Source organism: Ambystoma mexicanum, chromosome 1p, assembly GCF_040938575.1.
Source record: "Ambystoma mexicanum isolate Mex_15411 chromosome 1p, UKY_AmexF1_1, whole genome shotgun sequence".
Classification (NCBI taxonomy): Eukaryota; Metazoa; Chordata; class Amphibia; order Caudata; family Ambystomatidae; genus Ambystoma; species Ambystoma mexicanum.
The window spans coordinates 896,842,777-896,867,357 of record NC_090921.1 but is presented as its reverse complement, the minus strand read 5'-3'; the positions used below and the strand labels follow the sequence as shown (position 1 = coordinate 896,867,357).

Sequence of the window (24,581 nt, the reverse complement as noted above, 5' to 3'; positions counted from 1 at the left end):
ATCTCTTAAACCACAATATCATAATAATGGCAAATCCCCCTGTATGAATAGCAATGACCTATTCACTGTTTTCATATTAGGCCAAATAGGTAAATGATGAATTTTCCACTGAAATGTTTCTTTTCTCAGTTTGGTCTTAATGTGTATATGCATGTTTGGGATTTATTCAACACAAACCTAACTAGCAAGAAACAGATTGCTCTACATAGTCAAGGGTTACAAGTAGGATGTAGGGCTGGCCGAGGTACTTAGATGGGTAGGAGACCAGGGTGGGGAGATGGGTAATACAGAGCGATCAGAGATTGGCAAGATTTTTTTTTTTTTTTAAGAGTAGGAACTTCAAGTTCTTCCTGAAATGTAGAATGGGAGGGAATGTGCTGGTAATTTGTTCCAGAGACAGGGTGCATTAATTTAAAAGGCAGATTACTATCTAGCACCACCCCTCCACCCCCCTTCTTGCAGTTCTTTATTTCCAACCTGGAGATGTTGTGGCTTCTTAAAGAAATATATGTACTTTTATCGTTTATAAAAATATACCTGAAAACATAAAAATGTGCCTGAATTTTGGGAGGCACACGATAATTGTCATTGCACACTCTTACTGTTGTTTTTTTTTTTTTTTTTTTTTAGTTATCGTGGTGCTGTTTGTAACACTCAGAAGACATAAAAATGAGCCACTGATCATCAAGGATGATGAGGATGTGAGGGAGAACATCATCCGTTATGACGACGAAGGAGGAGGGGAAGAAGACACCGAAGCTTTTGACATTGCAACGTTGCAAAATCCAGATGGCATTAATGGATTTCTTCCAAGGAAGGATATCAAACCAGATCTGCAATTTATGCCGCGTCATGGCCATTCTGCCCCAAATGGCGTGGATGTTGATGAATTTATTAATGTTAGGCTACATGAGGCAGACAATGATCCCACCGCTCCCCCATACGACTCCATTCAGATTTATGGCTATGAAGGAAGAGGTTCGGTGGCCGGTTCACTAAGCTCCTTAGAGTCTTCCACATCAGACTCAGATCAGAATTTTGACTACCTCAGTGAATGGGGTCCCCGCTTCAAAAGACTTGGAGAACTTTACTCAGTTGGGGAAAGTGACAAAGAAACTTGACAGTGAATAACAGACTTTTTACCATTTGACTTACTTGCTTAACTTTCTGGGGTCACTATTGTTAGTTTCGGCTCATGTGGCCATTTGTTTTAGAAGCAAATTTAGCACCAGTCATCTACAGATCAACAACATTGTAATGTTGAACCAAAAAAGTATATGTTAGGAGGTAAGTCTTGTGGAATGTGAAGTAAAGTTTGTCAAGTGTCTAGAAGTCTTTGGATATTCAGTATTCACTATGACCAGGAAGAAGATGACAATTTGATACCAGAGAGAAGAAAGTAGAAAAAACTGATCTCCTAGAAAATGGACCTCAATGGATTTCCTCCAGAACATTTTCTTGTCAATTTGTAGCGTTCATGTTTTCCCAGCCAAGAACTCAACACATGATTTTAAAGCAATAGCTGGTCTTTTTCACAATGATGGACATAAATTGTAATGTAAAGCCCCGCTGGTGTCTTCTGTGCTGTGACCATGCATTGTAAATATACAATTTGACAACCACATGTCCACAAAGTAAATCACAATCTTAAATGTTGTTGAGCCTTAACATATTCACGTTTTATCGCCGTATCAGTGGCAGAATCGAGGATCACACCAACATGCACATCTTCCCTGACAATTACACGTTTTAGACAGAAACAGGCCTATTTTCTACTAGAAAAATACTAGTGTTCTTCATTTCTTCATTTCGTCTTCTGAAACAGCACTTTGAAATGAATGGGGAAAAAGGATGTATGATGAACCCTTTGCACGATGTTTATTTATTTGCCCATCTTTTTTTAATATAATATTCTATTGGCTTATTTATTGCAGTTCATGATCACAAATTGAAAGAATATAACAATGTTTAAGCGCATTCAGTAATAATCCATTTAGATTTATTTTTTCTACATATATGATAAATATTTAATACATGTGCATTTTTACATGGAATCTAATACCATTGCAGGTGATGTAATAAATAATGCATTGTTTATTTTATTCAATTTATATATCGAATGTCAATCTGTATCCTGACAGTAGTTGGTTTTAAAAAGAAGACTAGCTGGATTGGATTCTTTTCCAAAAAGACATGTGATTTTCTATATATCGCTATATATATATTTAAGTCATTATCTACAAGAAATATGAGATGTTTTATTACAAGCACAAATAGTTGGAAGTTAACAGGTTCATGTGAATATTTAAACTTTAGACTTTTAGAAATGCAAACATTACACAGACAAGTAAACAAAACAAAATAAAAAACAATCATGCATAGCTCTCTTCTAATTTAGTGCAGGCACCAGTATGTACATAAAGCCACTGACTAGGTTACTATCATTTCAATTGTACATGTTCATGTTTACATATAGGGACTCTTGCACTCAAAAACAGCTCGAGAAGCTTCAATCATATCCAATTTGTAATAATTACTTGACATTTAGGAATAGATATTGTATAATAAACTTAAACATTACATGCCGATCATATTAATTTTCTACTTTGCTCTGATGCTATATTATTGTTTCCTTATTTACTACATGTCTTGTATTCAAAGAAACTCCTGTACTGTTTCCTACTTTGTGAAATATATTTTTATAAATATATTTGTGTTTGGTCTCTTTTCATTGATAATATAAAGTGCTCAACCATTATGTCTAGCAACACATCCAGGTTGCCCTTACATTCAATGCAGATTGCATTGTGCTTGCAGCTGTTGAAATGATACAGAACAATATATTTGCATTGAGAGATCTGAAATGGTAATGCAGTCAAATGCACAATTCTTGTTCAGCTAGATTGAATGCTCACCTCCCATTATTGTTCAATCCATGAACAAAGTTTGCTATTGTGGATGTTATGTATCTATCTTACACCACATTTCCAAAGCCAGCAGCTGCTATTTGCTTGGTGCAAATGGATATTTTCGAGTTGAAGCAGAATTTCATTCATCTTAAGTTTCTGGACACTCACAGTGTAGGTCTGTTTTTCAAGCTCTGGCAGCACATCATGGACATCTTCCTGGGGGGCTCTTTATCAGTTGTCTTGTAACAACCCCAAAAGCTGCCTTGTTAATTAATGAGGAGCATGTGTTATCTGCTCTTCTCTCATCTTTAAGCACCAATATCCCACCTACTCACCTCAACCCTGGTCCTCTCTTCAATCTTGGCATTCACCAGCTACTCAGCAGTTGAGGATAACCATATGCAGCCCTAGTGAAAATTCCACCCCTTTCTGTCCCCCACCTACCTTGATACTAATGGCCTCCCTGACTATGTCTAGTCTGGATGTTCTAGCTGTTTTTCTACTGCAACAGCTCACACCCTGTCTTCAGATGACTGACCTCTCTTCATCCTCATACAATTTCCAGTATCTTAATCTTTCTAGACCATTCTACTGTTTTTCATACAATGGACAACATCACTTTACTTTGAACCCTTGCTGAACTTGATATCCAGGGTATCTCTCTTCCCTGTGTGCCATTCTCATAATTCCTTCCCGGCTTGTGAAACACACCACCTCTTATTTGACCTCCTTCTCATTCTGCCTCTTCCATGGGTCTGTCCTTAGCTTCTTAAACTTCACCCTCTACACCTTCAATGCTGGCCATCTTGGGTTCTCCTATTATTAGTATGTGGATGAAATAAGGATCTTCTTTTTGTTCCCATTTTGCAGTTGTGATCTTTTATGAATTTGCCACCAGATGTCTAAATCTCTTTGAGGGGAAAGTCATATATATACATTGTCCTCCAACGCCCCAATGCCCCTTATCCTTGCCTCACATATCTTACTCCCTGTAACTGCTCTCCCCCTACTTGAATGCATGCACACTTGGAATCATTGTTTGATAGCTATTTGAACCTTCACCACATCATTGCTGTTACCATTACTGAATCCAGGTTTAACATGTTTGACATCAGGAACATCTGCCTTTTCATGGTACTTTGCTATTCAAGCACCTTGACTACTACACTAGCCTCCTCCTTGGCATCCACATTTACTGTTTCTCCCTGCGTTCATCTTTACAACACAAACCGTCTGCCATTGTCTCCACTCTTCTCCCACTTTCCAAAACCACATCCGTGATAGATGTCTCTCTAGAAGGAATCAGTCCCTCTTTAAGTAGCTTTGCCTTGTATTCTAATTAATTCATGTCCCCCAAAAATGGACCAGTGCTATCTGTTGCTACTCTCCTCTATCTAACCTTTGCTTTAACACCCTCCTTTAGTTATTTGCTCATCAGCCAGTCTTTGCATCTTCTCACTTTCAGTCTTATTGCCTCCTTGCCCCCAACCAATGTCAAACAGTCCACTACCACCCCCTCCTTGAAATCTGCACTGAAGCTCTACCTGCCTAGCCTTAAATGACTTTCCATCACATTACTCCCCTTCCTGACCACTCCATCCCCAGCAGCTTTACTGTCTATAGGATTCTATACATATTCAGTATTCAATCCCTTTAGGCTACTGTCTGCCGTGTGTCTTGTTCAGTCCCTGGTCTTTCAATTATGTATTTCCAAACCTCCACCTGACAGTTTCTCAATACAATTATCTCTAAATAAAGTCACCTGATTTAGGATCTCCCTGTACAGTGTTGATTATACTGCTGGCATTTTGGATCAAAACACGTTGTTCCCTCAATAAAAAACCACAAATGATAATGCAAATAAAAATATGCATCCTCTTGTCTGTAAACCCATTGCAAAGAGGTTTGATACTGGTCAGGAGGGATAAACGGGATAGCAAAGACTTCTATTTGCTATGCCCCAACATGTACCACAACTAAGCTCATTGGTGTTTTAAACATAAGGTTAAAACAGATATAGAGTGAACAGTGTACATCCTGTGCCTCTGTGTTGGTAGAACGGCTGAGGGAATTCAATCCTCCTCAAGAATGGGTATTCAGAAGTGTAAGCTCAGAAACAACAAGAGTGTGGTTATACCAAAATAAATTCCCAGGCAAGACTCTGTAAAATAACTGTCCTCAGTAAAAACAAAAATACTAAATACTAAATAGTCACCAAATACCCCTAATTTCCCACACCCACAAGTGAACAGCACATTGTAATACAAACTTAAGAAACACTATGGGCAATTAAGTATACTGGGAATGTGTACTATGTGATTGGTATATGACAAAGTACCAAGCAGGATGCTGGGGGACGGGGTTCAGCTGAGCCTTGGAGGATGCACAGAGAGAGACAAGCAGAGGTAGGACAGGATGAATTGAGCATTGAGGTACACAAGGGTGAGCCAGGGGAATAGGCAACAAGATCAAAAGCTGTGATTAGTGGAGTGGGAGCCAAGCACTCAATTGAGCTACTAGGAGGGATGAGAACAACCGAGAAAGGATCAAAGGGAATGAAAGCTAGAAAGGAGGAATTGGGATGCCATAAGATAGAGCAGGAAGATCCCATGGAAGAGAGCAGAGCAGGATGCCAAAAGTTAAAGGTGAAGGAATTCTGTGACAGCCAAAAGAAGGGGGTTATGTCTGAGAAAGCCAATGTCAAAAACAGTCTTAAATGACTGACAGGGAACACATATAGAGTTGGCCCTGGACATAAGGGGCGTTGGTATTCCCAGCAATTTCACGAAGCAAGTAGGATCTTAATTACATTCTTATGAGCATAGAAAATAAATATAATCTACACTAGGCCAAGAACTAATTACTGGCACACTTATACACCGCAAGACTGGCTTGTCCTTTCTGTAAGAGATGTTGAGGAACCAGGGAAGGGCAGAAAACAACAAATCTGAAAAAAAAGACTGATACAATGAGATTTTGTGTTGTGAACCCCACTCAGAGGCCCCATTGATTCAAACCCACTGCATGTTCTGCTTACTAGCAAACATTGTCAACTATGCAGCCTGGCTATGAGTTGCCTGTTGAGCACTCATCCATGACATATAGAAAAAAAAAAGAAAACAGATTAAGGAAAAATGGAAAAAGAAAATGACAATAATCACTTAAAGATCTGTTAAAATGACTTTGCGTAAAGTACTGACCAAGGGCATAGCCAGTCTTTAAGGCACAAAGTAAAGCAAGGTGGTAACAGTCCTGATGGTGCCTGGAATCCGGGCCCATATTCACAAATTTGACTAAGCCTGGGCAAATGTTAAAACAAAAGACTCACTTACCATTCATCATGTTTAGCATTATTTGTACTATATTGTCTGGCAATATTTTGGATTGTTAAATCCCAGAATGAACTTGCAGAGGATTTCCGGGACCCTCACAGTAATTGTTGTCCAATCGATAGCACTGGTTCTCTGGTCAAATCTATGGCTTATTCATTCGGTTTATTCATAGTCCTAGAATATCGCAAAGAAAATTCAAGCTAACTTGTTCAGCCATTCAGAGTCTTAGAATCTTCTAAAAGAGTATTGGGGCTCCATGTAAGGGCCTACTCACTTCCTGCATCGTTGCCTGTTTTGCTTGGCTCCGAAGGATGCCATTTCACTGTTTACTATTTCACTGCATCCTCGTGCATATTTATTGTTGTGTTCTCGGTTCCCTACTTGCTGTTGTTCTGGTTTGTTAAAGTTCAATATTGTGCATTGGTATTTACTGTTGAGTGGACCTTTTCTAGGGGTGTTTTTGGCTAAAGGTTTTGATGTTTTTTGGGTTTGTTTTTGGATTCTCCAGGCTCTATATGTCGAGATGGCTGTTGGGAGGGAATAAGGTGGGAGCAGAGGAGTAGTAGAGGACATTCTCTATGCAGGCATAGGAGGCAGGTGGAGGGCCATTGGAGGAGGGTCCAATCACATAAGCATGGGCAGCATGGCAACTGGTCAAGGCTCAGATGGAGACAGAGAAGACAGGGACACTTACAGACACCCTTATGGCTACAGGGCCTTTGAAGGAGCAAGGGGACAGGCAGGGGAGTACAGGGTTATGCAGGGGAACAAAGGGGCATGCAGGGAAACGAGGGCATGCAGGGGGTGGGAGGACATTTTCCACATATGGGAGATGGGGCACGTGCAACAAACAGCCTGGACTAGCACTATGGTGGGCTTGCTCCTGTCGGGTCTGGGACATTGCTGAGGATGAAGTGGTAAATTCCCAACAGGGTGACCAAACAAAGGAATGGGACAGCCATCGGGACAAACCGCAATGGGAGGATAAGCCGGTGGTGGTGACACAGCAAGTAGGGGCCTACCTGAGGGACAGAAGGTAGTAGTGGAGATGATGAAGTGGTTGAGGAAGAGCCTTTCTCTGCACCTGTCATTGCAGAACAGGCAACACGTGGAGAGTTGGAGTGAAGAAGACCTGTGCGCCCTCACACAACCCACATGGTATTAGGTGTGGGAGATTTTTCATATACCATCTGAAGGGACTATCAAGGTAGAGAAGGGTGAAGTCTGGAGGGATGTGCGAAGAAGGTGAGGCAGGGAAGAGAAGCAAGGGCAGGGGCTGCACAATTTATGTAACAGCCATTTGAAACCACATTCACAAGTTGTAGAAAGTAATTAACTGGGCAAATGAGTAGTCCAATTTCCTCAGAGCCACTAGTGATTCAGCTGATACCACTACCCTCTGCAGCAGTGATGAGGTTGCAGGTTTTGCTTGCTGACAGGGCCAGGGTTCAGCACAGCACCCTTAGGCATGCCAAGCTGGATCAAGGACCTTTACCAACCCAGCTTTCCCAATAGTTCGTCAGAGGCACTGGCAATGGTGGCAAGTTGTGGTCCATTTTTCCGGTGCTGCCACAACAAGCATTTGGGTAAAGGCGGCCAGTAGCAGTGCTTGTTTCTTTGCAGAATCCTGGGGACCAGGTTATCAGGCTTGCAGGTATCTATTGCTTGCAGTGAATGCTGCCCATGGAATGGGGGAGCTGTACTACTTATTAGTTGTGTCTAATATGGATAGGCACATGTGACTGTACCACATTTCCATCATGTGTTGCTGTGAAGGGGAAAGAAGGAGGCAGTCAGGGAGGGGGGAATGACCTCTTTGAAGACTCTCCACATGTGAGAGTAGCAGTTGTATGGTGAGAGTCTGACTACTTTAGTCAAAGGCAACACTCTTTGGGAGAGTTGCACTTTAGTGTATAGCTACGATATATAGGGGAGCCGAAGAACTTTAAAGAGTAGTTGAACCCTGTGAGAGAGTTAGAGCATTTTAAAGAGTACTTGCACCATGTGACAGAGCCAATGGATTGTAAGGGGGGGTGGGGTGGAAGAGCCCTGTCAAAGAGCCCAGGAAACTTAGTGGGTGGCAGTGAAGCGTGGGAGGGCCCAAGATCCTCAAGTTAAAATGCACAGTATGGGAGAGACTGAGAACTGTAGTGAGTGGCAGTGTACTATTGGAACCCCAAGAACCTTTACTGGTGTCAGTGCTCTGTGGAAGAGCCCATACATGTTAGTGGGTGTCAGCGATCTGAGAGAGTGCCACCTGAAAATGTAAGGGGGTGATGGTTCTCTTTGGGCGTGCCTGGGAACCGTTTTAAAGTGCTGCTTGTAGGTGGGATTCTAAAACTTTACTGACGCAATAGGAAATTGCATGTCTGTGTAAGACAACATTACTTTAGGGAAATGCAGCCACTACTGAAGCTATCTGTTTCCCTTCCACGCACAGCATGGACATATCCAGCTCCATGTCTTGTTACCTGACTTCTAACGGATAGATCATCAATGCCATCATCCGAGATGTGTGATAACTATGGGTAGATGCCATTGCATAGGTTTTGATAATGGAGATACGTGTTCATGTTTTTTAAATGTCAAATGTAAAAATTCTGATACTATGAGACGGTTAGAGAAAATAGCCCCTGACATAATATAAATTCCCTAGGTAGCACACTTGGGTTCCAATTCATGATTCATGAGCAACTCACACACGTGTCGGAGGCCAGACAGACCTCTTGCTGTACCAATACTGTATTGGATCTTCATCTCTTCCAACAGGTGAAGTGTCCATTAGATAGGCATCAATAATATATGCTGCTGATGGTCCACTTTGCTTTTCATGATCCACCATTTTTAAGATGCAGTAGTCACGAAGGAGGATATCCTAGAGCATCTCCTCCCCATAGACTGTGCCCAAAGTGCTCACAATGTTTGAACAGGCATCACTGATGTACTTCAATGACGTTAGCAATCGTGAGATCAACATTCCTAGAGTAGTCTGCAGCATTTGGGCTGGGTGTTGATATTCCTCCTGCCTGTGTACCTTCTCCAAGTGAAGTTGCAAGCATTGCAGCAAAGCATTCTTGCTCATTTCCACAGATTGCCCTACATGTGATATTTGTTGTGAGTCCTTTTCCCCTTCACCTGAGTTTGAGAAGTGGCAAATTTTACCTTGAAACATAGGTCCGTAAAGGAAGCCAGCAGGTGCTCAACCTTTACACCAACTCCCCATTCATCACTTTGCAAGGTCAAAAGCAGGCCTCTTCACGATGCATCGCCTGGAAAGACACAGTGTCCTGCATGTACCATATTGGACAATTGCAGATCAATCAGTTACACCAGTGCAAGAACTACACTGATGGATACCTTGTGATGGCAAACCTGCTTGGTGGCTCTGTCAAAAGGTTACTATGTAGAGCCGAGATCTACCAGCAGCTGCATACTGATACATCATTGAATATGCTCCAACTAGAGCCCTACTGGCAGTGCTGCAGTATTCTGTAATGGGCATGCACTGCGCCCATAACCTGCAGGACTTTGTTAGCATGTTGCATCCAAATGAAATAAGAGCAGATCTTCTAGGGCACAGTGACCATTTATTTCACATGCTAACAATTGCTAAGACATTGTGTTACCATGTGATGAAGAACATGGCCAAATAAGGGGATTTGTATAGTTTTGTATTTTCTAAAGGCAGCATGGACGTTCTTACGCATCAAATCTAACACAAATAATGAGTACCTAGCCACTGTGTCACGATCACCTCCATCTTCTCCCTTCTCCCAGATGTCACCTCACATGTGCCTTCTGCTCTGAAATTCATGCATGCACTGTGAATACTGATGTCAAACTGCTTATAACTGCTGTCATCTTGCTTTGCCTATTGACCCCCCTTGGATGGTATAGAAAGGAAAGGAAACCCTGTGTCCTGTTGTAGCCATGTAGGTATTGTTCTGACAACTGGTCCACATGCTAATTTCTGCTGTAGTACCCACCCCATCCTAGACCTAACATCATTTTACAGTTTCAGCTCCACCTTACAATTGACGCAACTGTGGATGGAATGTTCCCAGTGGTGATCAACTTTGTATATAAACTGCTAAAATACAGTGCTAAAATATATTGCTTTCCACAAGAAGTATGGCAATAGGTTGGTTGCCAACATCATAGCTGGGTTAGCATTAAACAGGCACTTTCTGTCATCTGACTTGTGATATTTATGGCCATACTTAACAGCTTCCACAAGTATGGCCATTGGCAATGTGGGATCACTGTTATGCATCACTAGAACAAGGGGGCTACTGTTTGGAGATTGGATACTTGTGCAGACTGGTGGTGTATGTGGCTTATCGTATCGTATGAACAGTGATGCAATACAGATCTTTTGACTTATTCCCAAATCTGTAAAAGGTGTTGTGGCATATGGAACTACATGCACAGATGTGGCACCCAACTTGATCCCTGTTTACTAACAATAGGCTGGACTCACCTGAGTTTGATGGCGTTGCTGTTTTAAGGGCCGGTTAATGATTTGCTTTGCTTTCCAATGTGTGAAAGGATGCCTGTTTCTTGAATCCACATAGATTGAGGGGGTATCCCTTGCAGCCTTTGTATCTCTGGGGACATTTTCCCTCTCCTCAGGAAAACTGCTTTCCATCAGAAACGTGAATTCCTTTCTGGGCTATCATGGAGCACAATAATTTTCTTGATAATGTTCCATGTAGTTATCATCATTATTGTATGACCTATTGGACGATGGCGATGGAGATTGGGACTTGCAGTTTTCAGTAGCATCCCCTGATCAAATACACTGTGTATTATTATTCCTAATTTTCAGTAGCTAAGATCCACACACTTCATCCTCTCCACCTGATAGAGTGGAAGGAACTGAAAGTGCAATCTCATCGCTCAATCTTGGTGGATGTTAATCATCTCATTGCAGTACACATGTATTGATTTGGATTGATGTATGTATTGCAGAGTGATCTGTGATGGAGAAGGCATGAAAATGAGTTGGACAATACTTTGAGTTGACCAAATGCAATTCTGGCATTTCAAGTGCACATAGCAATTGCTGCTGCATATGTAAACCAACACAAATATCCTCTTACCTCTGGCTCATTTGGGGGAACGCAACCTTGTCCTAATGTGTCATTCAGTCACAGACTTCTGTATCACCCAATTCCCTAAATTTCCTCTACTTCCATTAACACCCAGAATTGAAGAATATCACCCTTGCCACCCTTAGGCATTGGCTGCTACTCCTGTTCCTCCTCCCAGGTGTCACCTGATGTCATGTGTCTCTGTCTTGTGTATTATCACCTCCCTTTAAGCTCTGACTCTCACACAGGTTGCCATGGGGGATACTCTTTTCCTCCTGCTCTTTGTCATATGATGATACATGTCTCATCCAATCATTTCAAGGTACATATACTGGTGTATCATCTGTCTACTTGAATCACTGCTATTCATCCCACAAACGTCATGCAAGAGTAACTTGCACAAGCTGCCACAGGGTTTCTCTGCTCCCCGTGCTCCTCATCTCAGGTCAAACCTGATGATGTATGTCTTTAATGAATTCTTCATATACTAAATGTGTCAATCTTTCCTATTCCTTCTTCTGACATTCACTTTGTCATTACAATGGGAGACCCCCTGTAACCACTTTTATATTCTAACCCATATTATTCTTGCTACTTCACCCATTACTCAAAATCTAAACTTAAACTTAAACCTAACCATGTCCATTGCCACATTTATGATGTGAAGCTGCAGAAGAGATTGAAGCAAGAGGAGGTAATTGCAAGAAAAAGTAAATGTCTGAAGTAGTGAATGTAGAAAAGGGAAGTATAGAAGAGGTTTTCTGGGTGATGTAAAGGAGAAAACCCTTATCTGATGGTGTGTGTATTCCAACTACCTTAGGAAGATGGACACTGACAGGTGTAGCACCCATTACACCAAATGTGTACTACTTTCTCCAAGCAACACCACAATTGTGACTCACACACAAGATTCCCTCTGGGATTCTCTGCTCCTCCTGCTTCTCTTCCCATGTGGCAGCTGATTGTAGCCATCTCATCCATTCATTTCAGGAGACAGACATTCAATCTGGTGTGTTGTCTGCCTTGTTGAACCTCTGCAACTTCCTCCAAAAGTCACATGAGTTTGAGTCTTGCACAAGCTCCCCTCCAACTGATCCTCCCTATCATGAAGGACAAGCTGGACATGATGAATTTTGTTGTTGTGGCAGATGTGTAGCTGATAGTACCTTAGACACAGAATGCTTAGGTACTCGCAGTGACAATAAAAAACATTGTTATTGTCTTGAGAATTGTGGAGATATGACGCAAAAAGAGGAGTCACATGTGTGAGATTCTTATAGACACCCAAGCTGCTATCCCCAAAGGGATTCCCACTCCCTAAACTCTTGCTATTTGTCACTTGTGTTTCTCAGCAACCTCAATTCACTGAATATGTTACATAGTGCTGCACAAGCAAAACGTACCATAAATCTAGCTCCAAGTGTTGCCTGTCACTCACTTTCTCTTCCTCCATGCCTTCCTAATCAACAACTCTAACTCCATACCAGTGTATTTCCCCTTACCAAAATGACCAAAGGCTGGCTCGAGCAAATACCTCCAGCCTTTCTGAAAGCTGCCTAAGGCTAACAATAAACTCCACCTACATTTTCCTCTACAACATGTTCTCCAACATTGGTCAAAGTTCTTAAATAGTTGGACCAAAGTGCCACCAGGTCAAATCACCTGAAATGTAAGTGACTTGAGGTTCTGTTAGGGAGAATTCTCATGTCTGTGCTAATTCCTCACCCTTAGAGACCCCAGCTCTTTTGCTGTACTTTTAGACTTTTTAATTTTAACCCTGGAGGGAGTGAGACCTTTAGTTCACTCTCTCATGTGTTTTGACCTGGTTTGGATTATGTATTTTTACTGTTTTTGCAGTCTGACAAACTCCATAGGCATCAGTGGGAATTATTTAATTCAATGGCTCATGTCTGTGAATGGCTGTGATGCTGTGATGGAGTTGGGTGCCAGTGAGAGAAAGGATTATGAATCAGTAAATCTGGCATTAATAGCCAGATTTTGAAAAACTTCTTCCCAGTACCTCAAGAGGTTTAGGACCCTCAAAAAGACTGATGGTACCCCTTGTGCTACCTGGGTATGTGAATGTTTGAAACACTTATATGGTTGGGTTAAGGTGTACACACCTTTGAAGGAATGCAATTTGTTTTTGTTTGCTTGAATCTATTTTTGATGCCTGCTCTCCTGAGCTGAGACAGCACTTGGCTGACTCAAAGGAAATTGATCCTAAAAAGCTAGCAGAAGCCAACAAAGCCACTCATACAGACTCTGGGGAAACTCACAAATAGGAAGAGGAGAAGGAGCACAAGAAAAAGGGGAATGAGAATTTTAATTCCAACCATCCAAAAGAAGGCCACACGCATAGCAAAGGTAAATATCATGGGAAACCTGCTAGGTCTAGTGTACCCTCTGGTGCCAAACCCGAGGGAGGTCAACAGAAACCCCCATTCCAGAGAACATTTGGGAAATGTTTTGTATGTGGGTCTGTAGATCATGTGAAAGGGTACCCCAGATGTAAGGGTAAACCTTCAGGGAACCACACTGCCTCCTTATCCTTGAGGGAGCAGCCCAAATGCCAAGTGCACACCTTCAACTACTGTCTGAAGACCATGGGCCTCATCACGAGTCTGGCGGTAACCCTTAAATGCGGCAGTAGCGCTATTACCACTGCATTTAAGGGTCCGCCAGATCATGGCCTTGGCGGATTTCCCCCCAGCTCTGAGCTGGGGGTAAATCTGCAGCAAATTTGCCAATTTTCGGCGCCATTCCTGCACTGGGCACTAACTGTTACGCCAAACCCGTGATCCGGCGCTAATAGCGCTGGGGGATTGGAGGTAGGGCTAATAGCACCAGTGCTAATAGCGCTGGTGTTACCGCTCAACTCGTGATGAGGCCCCATATCTTTAGTGTCCCTGGGTCTGTTGAGACAACAGAATGTGGATGTTTATAACCCCATACCAGACAACACCAAATAATATTATAAGGACCTTGTTCTTGTAAATGGTTAGGAAACCCCTGCCATCCGGGCTGGGGCCTCCCTGTGGAACAGCCTCCCTGCCTCTCTGAAACTCGAGAATCATCTCTGGTTCCGGAAGCACTTCAAGACCATTCTCTTGATGGCCATCCTCTGCCTTCTCTCTTCCTCGCTCCTGCTGATTCCTGTCTGACACTGCACTGGTCACCTGGGTACCCTCTGATTTCGGGTCCAGGTCCCTATCCACCCAGTCGCACACGCAAACTGCCTCCTGGCAACCCTTGCACTTGAGTCTGTATTCGTAACCCTACAATCCTCCTACCTGCATTTTTGGACACCTGCTCTCTGCACTTACCCTTGCACCGCATTTCTTGTTATTGTTTTGATACCATGTACAACACTGCCCCCACCCCTTTCACCTTGCACTTTTCCCCTAATCCCTCCCCTGCACTTGTGCAATATCACCTGTGCAATATCACCTGGGCTGTTAAGATTGTTGTCTCTGCCCTCCCTCTGTAACCCCGTCCTTACCTTGTCGTAACTTGAAACACTTGTCTATAGGTGTGTTACAAATGCCATATCATATCATATCAGAGACACTGGGGAAGCATTGCAGTAGTAGATAAAAATGTGTTCAAACCTGAGGATGTAGCTAAGCCACCCAAAGGTCCCACTAAACTTGCAGGAGGCACTATCCAAATGACTTGTATTCTGCCAGCTCTCATCCAGTGTAATAAGTGCCTGGGAGAGTCCTGTTCGGAAATGACTTAAAAACTCTTGGATTTGTGTCTATTACCCCCACGCCTCCCAGCATAAAGAAGCAGGAGAAAACAAGATTGGCCAGAGAGGCAACCTTGAGAGACTGTCAGTTTGAGGTTAAAGAGATCTCCAATACCTCCAGTACACAGAAGGCCCCCCTTCTAGATCCAAGAAAAAGAAAGAGACAAATGAGAAATCCAAGATCTCTGGGGGAAGAATGTTCTGAAACCTGAACCTGTTCATAGGACAAGGACATCCCTGTGAGGTTTGTCCCAGGTCACCCCAGTGACCCCTTCCCCAGCTGAGACTGAGCGGGAGGACCAGCCAACCTCTGCAGAGTCGGCTACTGGTGACACAGAGCTGGAAGAAAACCTGCCCTGAGTTAGAGATCTGGATTCCAGAGACCAACCTGAGCTGAAAACTTCACTTGCAGAAAGTGGACCCTCTAGGGCAAACTTCAGCAGAGGAAAAAGAGAGTGTCCCTCTTTGGAAGGTCTGCACCAGCAGACAGCTACCCAGCTGGAAGGCCAAGAGCCAGGGAAGCATAGGCTTTACTGGGAGGATGACCTCTTCTATAGGGAACCTGCTGAGTCTACCCTAGGGGACTACAGGAGACTGGTAGTGCCCAGGGAGGTGAGACAAAAGTTCTTACAGTTAGCACGTGAGGTCCCTCTGGCTGGCCACTTGAGTTTCAAGAGGACCTGAGTGAGTCTATCTCTGTACTTCTACTAGCCCACGATGGGGGCTGATGTAGATACATTCTGCAGGAGCTGGCACAATTGTCAGACTTCTAGCAAGAGTGGGTTCAAGAATGTGGCACCTTTAGTGCCCCTCCCTGTGGTGGGAGTCCCTTTTGAGAGGGTGGGGATTGACAATGTCGGTCCCCTAGAACCTCCAACTTCATCAGGCAACCGCTTTATATTGGTTTTGGTAGACAATGCTACCATGTATCCTGAGGTCATACCTATGAGAACTTTTACTGCTCAGGCAGTGGCTAAGGCCCTCCTTTGTATTTTTACCAGGGTAGGTTTTCATAAGGAATTCCTCTCTGACAGGGGATCACATGTTATGTCCCACTACATGCAGACCATGTGGATGAACTGTGAAATTACTTACAAGTTCTCAACAGCCTACCATTCCCAAACCAATGGGTTGATAGGGAGGTTTAACCATACTGTGAAGAGCATGATAAGTGTTTTAGAGGAACCCCTTAAAAGAAAGTGGGACTTTCCACTGCCATGCCTTTTCTTTGCTTATAGAGAAGTCCCTCAAGCAGGGGTTGGTTTTAGCCTCTTTGACCTTCACTATGGTCATCCAGCCAGAGGCCCTTCTACCCTGATCAAGGAAGGGTTGGAGAGTGCTCCTTCCCTGCAGCCAGTGAGAGTCACTGACTATGTGCTAGGACTCAGCAAGAGGATGGCACTGATGAGGACAGGAGCTTCAGACAATCTGAATGCAGGTCAGGCTATGGTCAAACATTGGTATGATCATAAGGCCAACATGGTGGAGTTTACTCCAAACCAGCTTGTATTGGTTATGGTACCCACAAGGCAGAGGGCCTTACAGGACAAGTGGATTGGACACTTCAAGATTGTAGGCTAACCTGGAGAGGTCAATTATTTTGTGGACTTGGGCAACCCCAAGGAGGCCCCTAGGGTCTATCATACTATCCATCCAAAGGCTTATGTTTCCAGACCAGAACTAGGAGCTTTGCCTCTAACCTGTGATCAAGAAGAGGAGAGTGGACCTCTCCCTGATCTCCTCAGGGGAAGACCTTCCGATGAGACAATTGAAGGAGTGAAGCTCTCTTCAGATTTGACTCTGAAACAACAGGAGGAGTGCAAGGCTCTATTGAATCAGTTTGCCTCCCTGTTTTCACTGACACCAGGCTTGACCCCTTGGGGCCAGCATGCTATTATCACTGGTGACAGTCTCCCTGTCAAAAGCAGGGGTTGCAGAATGTCATATAAAGTAAGAACACACATAAAGGAAGAGGTCAAGAAGATGCTTGATCTTGAGGTTATTGAGCCATCTACAAGTCATTAGCTAGTCCAGTTTTACTAGTGCCCAAAGCAGGAACCAAAGAGTTGACATTCTGTGTGTACTATAGAACTCGTAATGCAGTCCCCACGATTGATGCCCTTCCTTTACCCAGGACAGATGAGCTGGTGGACAAATTTGGTTTAGCCAAGTTCCTTAGCACATTTGACCTGACCTCAGGCTATTGGCAAATAGCTCTGACAGACCATGCCAAGGAGAAAACTACATTTTCCATCCCTGGAGGCTTATACCATTTTAAGGTTATGCCTTTTGGACTCAAAAATGCACCTGCTACAATTCAGAGGATGGTGAATCACGTTCTGAATGGATTAGAGGACTTCTTCATGGCATACTTGGATGACATTGCAGTGTTTAGCCCTACTTGGGAAGAGCATATTCACAATCTAGGATATGTTTTGAAGGCTCTGGAACAGGCTCATCTGGCCATAAAGGCTAGTAAATGTCAAATTGGTCAAAGTAAAGTGGTCTACCTTGGACATGAGGTAGGAGGTGGTGAAGTAAGGCCATTACCTAGCAAAGTACAAGCTGTACAAGACTGGACCACCCCTACAACTCAGACTCAAGTGAGAGCATTCCTAGGTCTCACTGGGTACTACAGGAACTTCATAGAGAACTATGGAACCATAGCTTCTCCCTTAAATGTAATATCCTCAGCCACATTCCCCAAGAAGGTCAGGTGGAAGGTGGAATGCACTGAGGCTTTTGAAGGACTCAAGAAAGCCTTTTGTCAAGCTCCAGTCTTGAGAGATCCTGACTACAACCAATCCTTCATTGTAGAAACAGATGCTTCTTACACAAGGATAGGTGCAGTTTTGAGTCAACTGGATGAGAAAGGCAGGGAAAAACCTCTGTACATCATGAGTCGGAAACTGAGGGACTGTGAGACAAGGTGAGCAACCATAGGACGTGAACGTGTTGCCATTGTGTGGTCTCTGAAGAAGTTTAGGCCATACTTGTATGGCTCTACTTTTATTATTCAGGCATACCACCAACCCTTTGAATCAGAATATTCTGAATGTCTCCTGGACTAGTCTCAGTAGGAGTAGCAGGGTTCATGACAAAAATAGCAGCCAGGTGAGTGAGCAATAGATGTCTCATTTAGGTGGTTTGAATGTGGCATGCTTTCTCAAAAAAGGCTGACATTGATGAAATGCTGAAGAACAGGTGTGCCAAAGATTATGCACCTGGTTTTTAAAAACATTGTTGTGAGGACTACTACAAGAATTCAAATGAATTAGATCCCTATTCTGCTCTTCCTCATCAAGAAGAAACAGCAAAATAGATCCCCACTGTCTGGCTTCAGAGCAGCCAGAAGCACAGAAACTGCTCTCCTGAACATCCGTGAAGACCTGCTCTCCAATCTTGATTCTAATACACTCTCTGTCCTCATTATACACAACCTTTCTTCTGCCTTTGACATGGTAAACTATGCCATCCTGCTCAACCGGCTCTGTGATAACCTGGGTGTCACCGATCAGGCCCAGGCCTGGCTGACCTCTTTCCTCTCCGATTGACCCTCCCAGTGCTTCCTCTCCTCTATCTCTCTCTTCACCTGTGGTGTTCCCCAGGGGTCTAACCTCTCTCCGTGGCTGTTCAACCAATACCTGGCACCTCTTGCCCACTGCATTGCCGCTCTCTGCCACATCTTTCAGTGCTATGCGGATGACAATCAGCTTGTTTTCAGGCTCCCTTCTGCCATCCCTTCTCCTTCTCTCATCTCTGACTGTCTGTCTGCTACCCAGGAGTGGTGTGCCACCAATGATCTCTGCCTTACTGCCAGTAAGACGAAGATTCCTCTCATCACACCTGCTCTCTCCTTTCCTGTCACTCTCTGGTCGGCCTCTCACGGCCTTCTTCCTGCTACCACCTTTGAGGCTACGAACCTCTTCTGCTTCTATTCTCTGCCCTCGGAAACTCATCCAGAAGAGGACTGCAAGACTTTTCCTTGGCCTCAAGCACAGAGATCGTATCTCTCCAGCATTGAAATATTATTTGCTCAAGACACTATATTTTTCCACATGGCCTTCTGGGGACAGGGGCCTCAATAACTCCAACGCTCTCTTCGTAAATATCTTCTTACTTGAGCTCTTCACTTCTCCACCTCCAACTCCCTCAGGGTCAGTTTCTTCTTCAAGCAACAAGTTGGTTGTAGATCTCTTTCTTTGGCTGGGGCCTCCCTCTGGAACAGCCTACGTGCCTCTGAAACTTGAGGAAAACCATCTCCGGAAGCACCTCAAGACTTTCTGTCATGATGCCTACCCCCGGGCATCAAGACCAAGCCCATCAGCTCCGGGAGAAGGCATCCAGATACTTATTAAAACCCAATAGCCCCGGCTGGGGGCTATTTGGGTTCAGTCCTGGCGCCTTAGGCGCCAGGCTCATCATGGAAATCAGTCCTGGCGCCATAGGCACCAGGCTCATAGACTTTACTTACCTGATGCAGACCATGCTGCTAGTGAGTCCAAGCCAACGTGAGGCCTGGATGGAACTATTTTCCTACAGGGACTATTTTTTACTCGGGCGTGGTTCTAGGGAACTTCTTACCTGGAACTACTTTGGAGGCTATTTAAACCACGCCCGAACAACAGCACACGCTTCGCGTTATTCTGCACCAGAAGCGTAACGCTCACCGTGCCTGCAGTCTGCATCCAGTCTTCTGCCATGCCCGCCTCGAATCTGGAGCTCCTAAAACCAAGAGGAAAGAAAAGGACAAGATTAGAAAACAAACTATTTCGAACTCCTCACCTGATTTCGGATCCATCTCGCCTCCGGACCTGGAAAGAACATCATTTCTGTACGTGTCGCATCTCCAGCTGCAGCGCCGCGCTATACTCACTAGCCCTCGCAGCATCTTTCGATTCGGCGCTGCCTCCATCATTTCTTCGCGGAACTCCGGCACCTGAGGGACAAAAGAAAACAACAAGGTGAGCTGAGAAAACCAACAAATAAAACACTTTTCATCATAGACTTACCTGATTACCACCGGAGGCATTATTTTATAACTCTCCACATCTTCATGTGCCGCACCTGCAAAGGGAGAGGAAACAACACGTTAAACATCGGCAACATTTACCGGACGGCGTCGGGTAATGCAGACTCTTACCTGAGCGCCACCAACTGCCACCAGGGGTATCTTCTCATGATCTTAGTTGCAAGACAAGGAAGGAAGGGGCGACAAGAGTGAATCATCAGACATATTGAACTCTATGAACTTGATACTTACCGAACTTTGCCAGGAAACCTCAAAGTCAATACTCTCCGGAACTCTCCCACGCCTTCAAACCAGTGAAGTAACTGGCATCAACACGCCCCTGCAATCCACGCAGGATGGAGAGCTCATCATTTAAATACATAAGGTGAGGTTCCTAAAAGGGGATATCGGAGGAGACAAGAAGGGAGAACGAGAACAGTGGGAGTGAGCTATCACTCATATCCACGGGTGGCTAAATCCCTTTCTCCACTTGCAGGAGAATACTTCTACGGATCAAGGAGATGAGATTAGGCGGGCCAGTTCAGACAGTCATCTCGGCACTACGCATCACGTTGGTGGAGACCGCCGCTGTCCGGGTCCGATCGACGCCTCTGTGGGAGCCAGGTGAGCGTAACACTTTCCTCTTTGCTTCTGCCTTCTTTCTTCCTCTCCGCTGCTGAAATCCTGGCTTAAACTAAAACTGCACTGGTCACCTGGCTACCCTCTGATCTCGGACCCAGGTCCCCTCGCCGCCAATTGCATTCCTGCACTGACCCGCATGCAACCCTGCACTTGGGTCTGTATCTGTAACCCTGCAGTCCCCCTACCTTCACTTTGGACACCTGCTGTCTGCACGTACCATTGCACTTGCCACCAGATGGTCACACTTCTTTTATTGTTTGATCCCATTTACTGCACTGGCCCCTCCCCTTTCCCCTCGCACTTTCCCCCACTCTTCCCCCCCTGCACTTCCGTGATCTCAGTGTCACCTGGCCTAGTAAGATTGTTGTCTCTGTCTTCCATTTTTTCCCCTCCTTTGCATCATCGCGCCTTGAAACACTTGCGTATAGGCGCGTTATAAATGCCATATCATATCATATCTCCCAACAGAACTTACTAATTGTATCCTACTATAAGGTTCCTCAAATAATTGTTTTAATGATTTCAGATGGGGCCTGATTTGTCTCATCCACTCACCTCTCATTCTCCTCATCTTACTCCTCTCCCTGACATTATGTCTCCTCAATTTTTGATCATCTTCCTCCTCCATCTTCATCTTCCTCCATTCCACTCCCACAGTCCTCTCTCTTGTACTCTCCTTAAACCTCTTTCCTCTTCTCTATCTCTGATCATCTCACATTCCTCTCCTTCTAGGTCAATCTTTTTCCCATTACACCAACCAGTCTACTCTGCCCTCCAATCTTCCCACTCCTGCAACTCCTCCCTCTCCTTCTCTTTAACTTAAAGAACCCATCCCCCTTCATGTTTGCCTATTTCTCTTCAGAATCCACCCGCCTTACTCTCTCTCTCTCTCCTCTCACTTTTACACTCTCCCCATCCCTATCTGTCTCATATTTCCCACTTCACTACCACTCACAATCACAGCTTGACCCTCTCTCCATAGTACTACAATCTCTCACACACAATACCTCACCTGCACACCTGTCCAATTTCTCAACAGTTTCTTCAGTTTTACAATACACCTTCCAATTGTCTCCTGGTTTCTCGGTTTGACTCCACACCTCCTTCACCTGAACAGCCATCCATTTTAAACTGGTGACTTCCTGTTATTAGCGTTCCCATCCCACCCATTTGTATACATATTGAAATATTAAACATGCATCATATTGTTAAACATGCCACAGAGGCGGCAGACTTGGTCATGAGCAAAGACCTTGACATGTTATGTCTAACTAAAACTTGGATCAACAATACCACTAAGCATGCCGACCCACTTGCAATACCCTCAGGATATAGAATCTTCACAACAGACCGCTTGCAAGGTAAAGCCGGTGGTACTGCTATTATCCTGAGAGATTTGCTTAATATGTATATATTCACTCTATCTACAATAGTGAATATACTCTCATTAAACTTAGCATTGACATCAACACATCTATTAGCATTCTTGTTCTCTACCGACAACCGATAAACACACCATTATTTGAAGAACAACTCCTTACTTTATTAGGAGACTTTAATTAGACTTCGTCACATGCATTAATTATAGGCAATTTTAACCTCCGGGACGTCATTTAGGGGTCGCCAGAGGTCGCAACTGCAACCTCTGTGGTCTCCCTTGCAACCTCTGACCTCTAAAAAAAAAACATTCTTTTTTTTGTAATGCATTCTCCTGGGCTGTGGCCAGCACCATGTTGCTCTTTACTTCTGGAGTGGCTGGCTTTCTTTTTCAGTTCCCTTAAAAAAAAAAGAAGCAAAATAAGAACATGAGTGCCACAAGTCTAACACTTTCAGCACTGACCCTAAATAAGAAAGAATAGGAATACCAAATAATGTGTCTTTCTGGAATTCTATACAATGATTGCTAGACTCATTAAGGGTTTATTTCAGGCACACTTCAGGGGTGAGTCACTGATTTAGTCTGTTCTTAAACACCTCAACTTGCCTTTCATCCATCTGAGGTTGATAAATGAGTACCAACACAGGTTGGGTGATATTCGGTGTATATTTGTTCAATATAAAGCGCTTAAGCGTAAGTGCTATATAATAACACATCATTATAATTTGGTCATGGACGTCTGCTTGCATTCACAGTAATTTGGTAATATGGGCCTATACACACTGATCTTAACGATGCATATGGCAATACATTCTTGTATGAAATGTATAAATCACATTATAGTGATATCGTAACCTTATTTTTCATAGTGTACAATGCTATCTGATGCCGCTTCCTGTTTTGTCAACGGGTGAAAGGTCGTGTTCCATCGCTTCCCGCAATATCACTTTGAGGTGGGGTCAAATGATATCACTTCCTGTGATGTCATTAGGGGTCAAGGGTTGTGTGATGTCACTTCCGCTACCCCTGGCATTTTGGTGAAATGACATCCCTGTTTAACCTTAAGGTTTATCATAAGGACGATCCGTATGCAGATTCCCTTCTTACTACTCTCCAGGCATTCAGAAAATCCCAGTTAGTTAAGAACCCTACACATAAAGTGGGACATGTTATAAACTGTGTACTAACCTATAATGTTTGTACTACTGCCCTGGTTATCTCCACTTGTTCTTGGACCGATCACTTCCTGATAACCTTTTCACTTTTACTTCTGACAAAATTGAAAAAAAACAATAGCCAGCCCAGGACAGAATCTAAAGTAAGAAACACTTGCAGGGTCTCCCATGAAGTATTCGCAGACCTGGCCTGTCCCTTGATAAAAACTCTTGTCCTGACCAATGACACGTGTATTCTCATAGAACAATTTCTAAAAATAGATTCCTCAGTTAGAAATATTCTGGCAACTACTATTACAAACTACCACCACAAAAAAGATTAAAACAGAGATCTTTGGCAAAACTTGGTTCTCTGAGGACATAACAGAATGTAGAACAAACAAAAGACAGTGCGAGAGGACATGGTTCAAATTACATTGTCAGGAGAATCTTACTTTATATCGTGTCACTGCAGCAAAATATAAAAACTCAATTGTTACAGCAAACATAAATCAATTTGAAAATAGGATCCTTACAGCGAAAACAAGCCAAAGAGAACTGTTCTCTGTTCTCAAGGAGATTCAGAGGGAAATTAGCACCCACCCTCCAATAGAAAAAAGTGACAAATGGCGTACTGAAATTCAGCATGGCTTCACGACTAAAATGAGCTATCATTGAAGCACACTGCATGAATTAATCAAATACAGGTATCAATGTGTTCAATAATTTAAAGTGCCCAGTTACACATCATAACTTATCTCCTGAGTTCTGCTTCAAACAAATATCTGAGGATGACCTGATAAATATCATCACAAGTTTGAAGCCTTCTATTTGTAATGGTGATGTGCGCCCAGTCAGCATCATTCAGGATGCCCTTGAATGTCTGACCCCTCATATTTCTAATATTATAAATTCCTAATTTGACTACTATGAGATGGTGCCCCCAGTTCTTAAAGATGTATGGATTACACCTATCCTGAAAAAGGCAACACTAGACCCTGAGGTAGCAGGTTACTACTGCCCTATTATCAACTTCCCTTTTTTTATAAAAAACATTCTGGACAGAGCGGCATACCTGCAGCTTCAGAACCATATGGACAAATATGATCTGTTAGGTAAGCTTTGTTTATACAGGGGGTGTGAGGGGCCCTCTTTTTTGTTATAGGGGTACCTGTGTCATTAGGGTAATGAACTAGACAGTCTGTAGAGGACTCAGGCTACCCCTCCCTTTTGGCACTTACAGGTATATTTACACAACACAATTGACAGATGTGACAATTGTATCTGTATATGCATACAATAGATCAGCAC

General features: G+C 43.6%; 1 protein-coding gene across 1 annotated transcript in view; it reads left to right on the top strand.

The window, feature by feature from the left end:
- Positions 1 to 2,706, top strand: part of CDH8 (cadherin 8) — a 1,279,274-nt gene extending 1,276,568 nt beyond the window's left edge. The window contains exon 12 of the mRNA XM_069652973.1: positions 631 to 2,706. Within this exon, the coding sequence (XP_069509074.1) occupies positions 631 to 1,121 (491 nt within the window). The 3' untranslated portion in view covers positions 1,122 to 2,706. The remainder of the gene's footprint in view (positions 1 to 630) is intronic.
- The last annotated feature ends 21,875 nt before the right edge of the window (positions 2,707 to 24,581 follow it).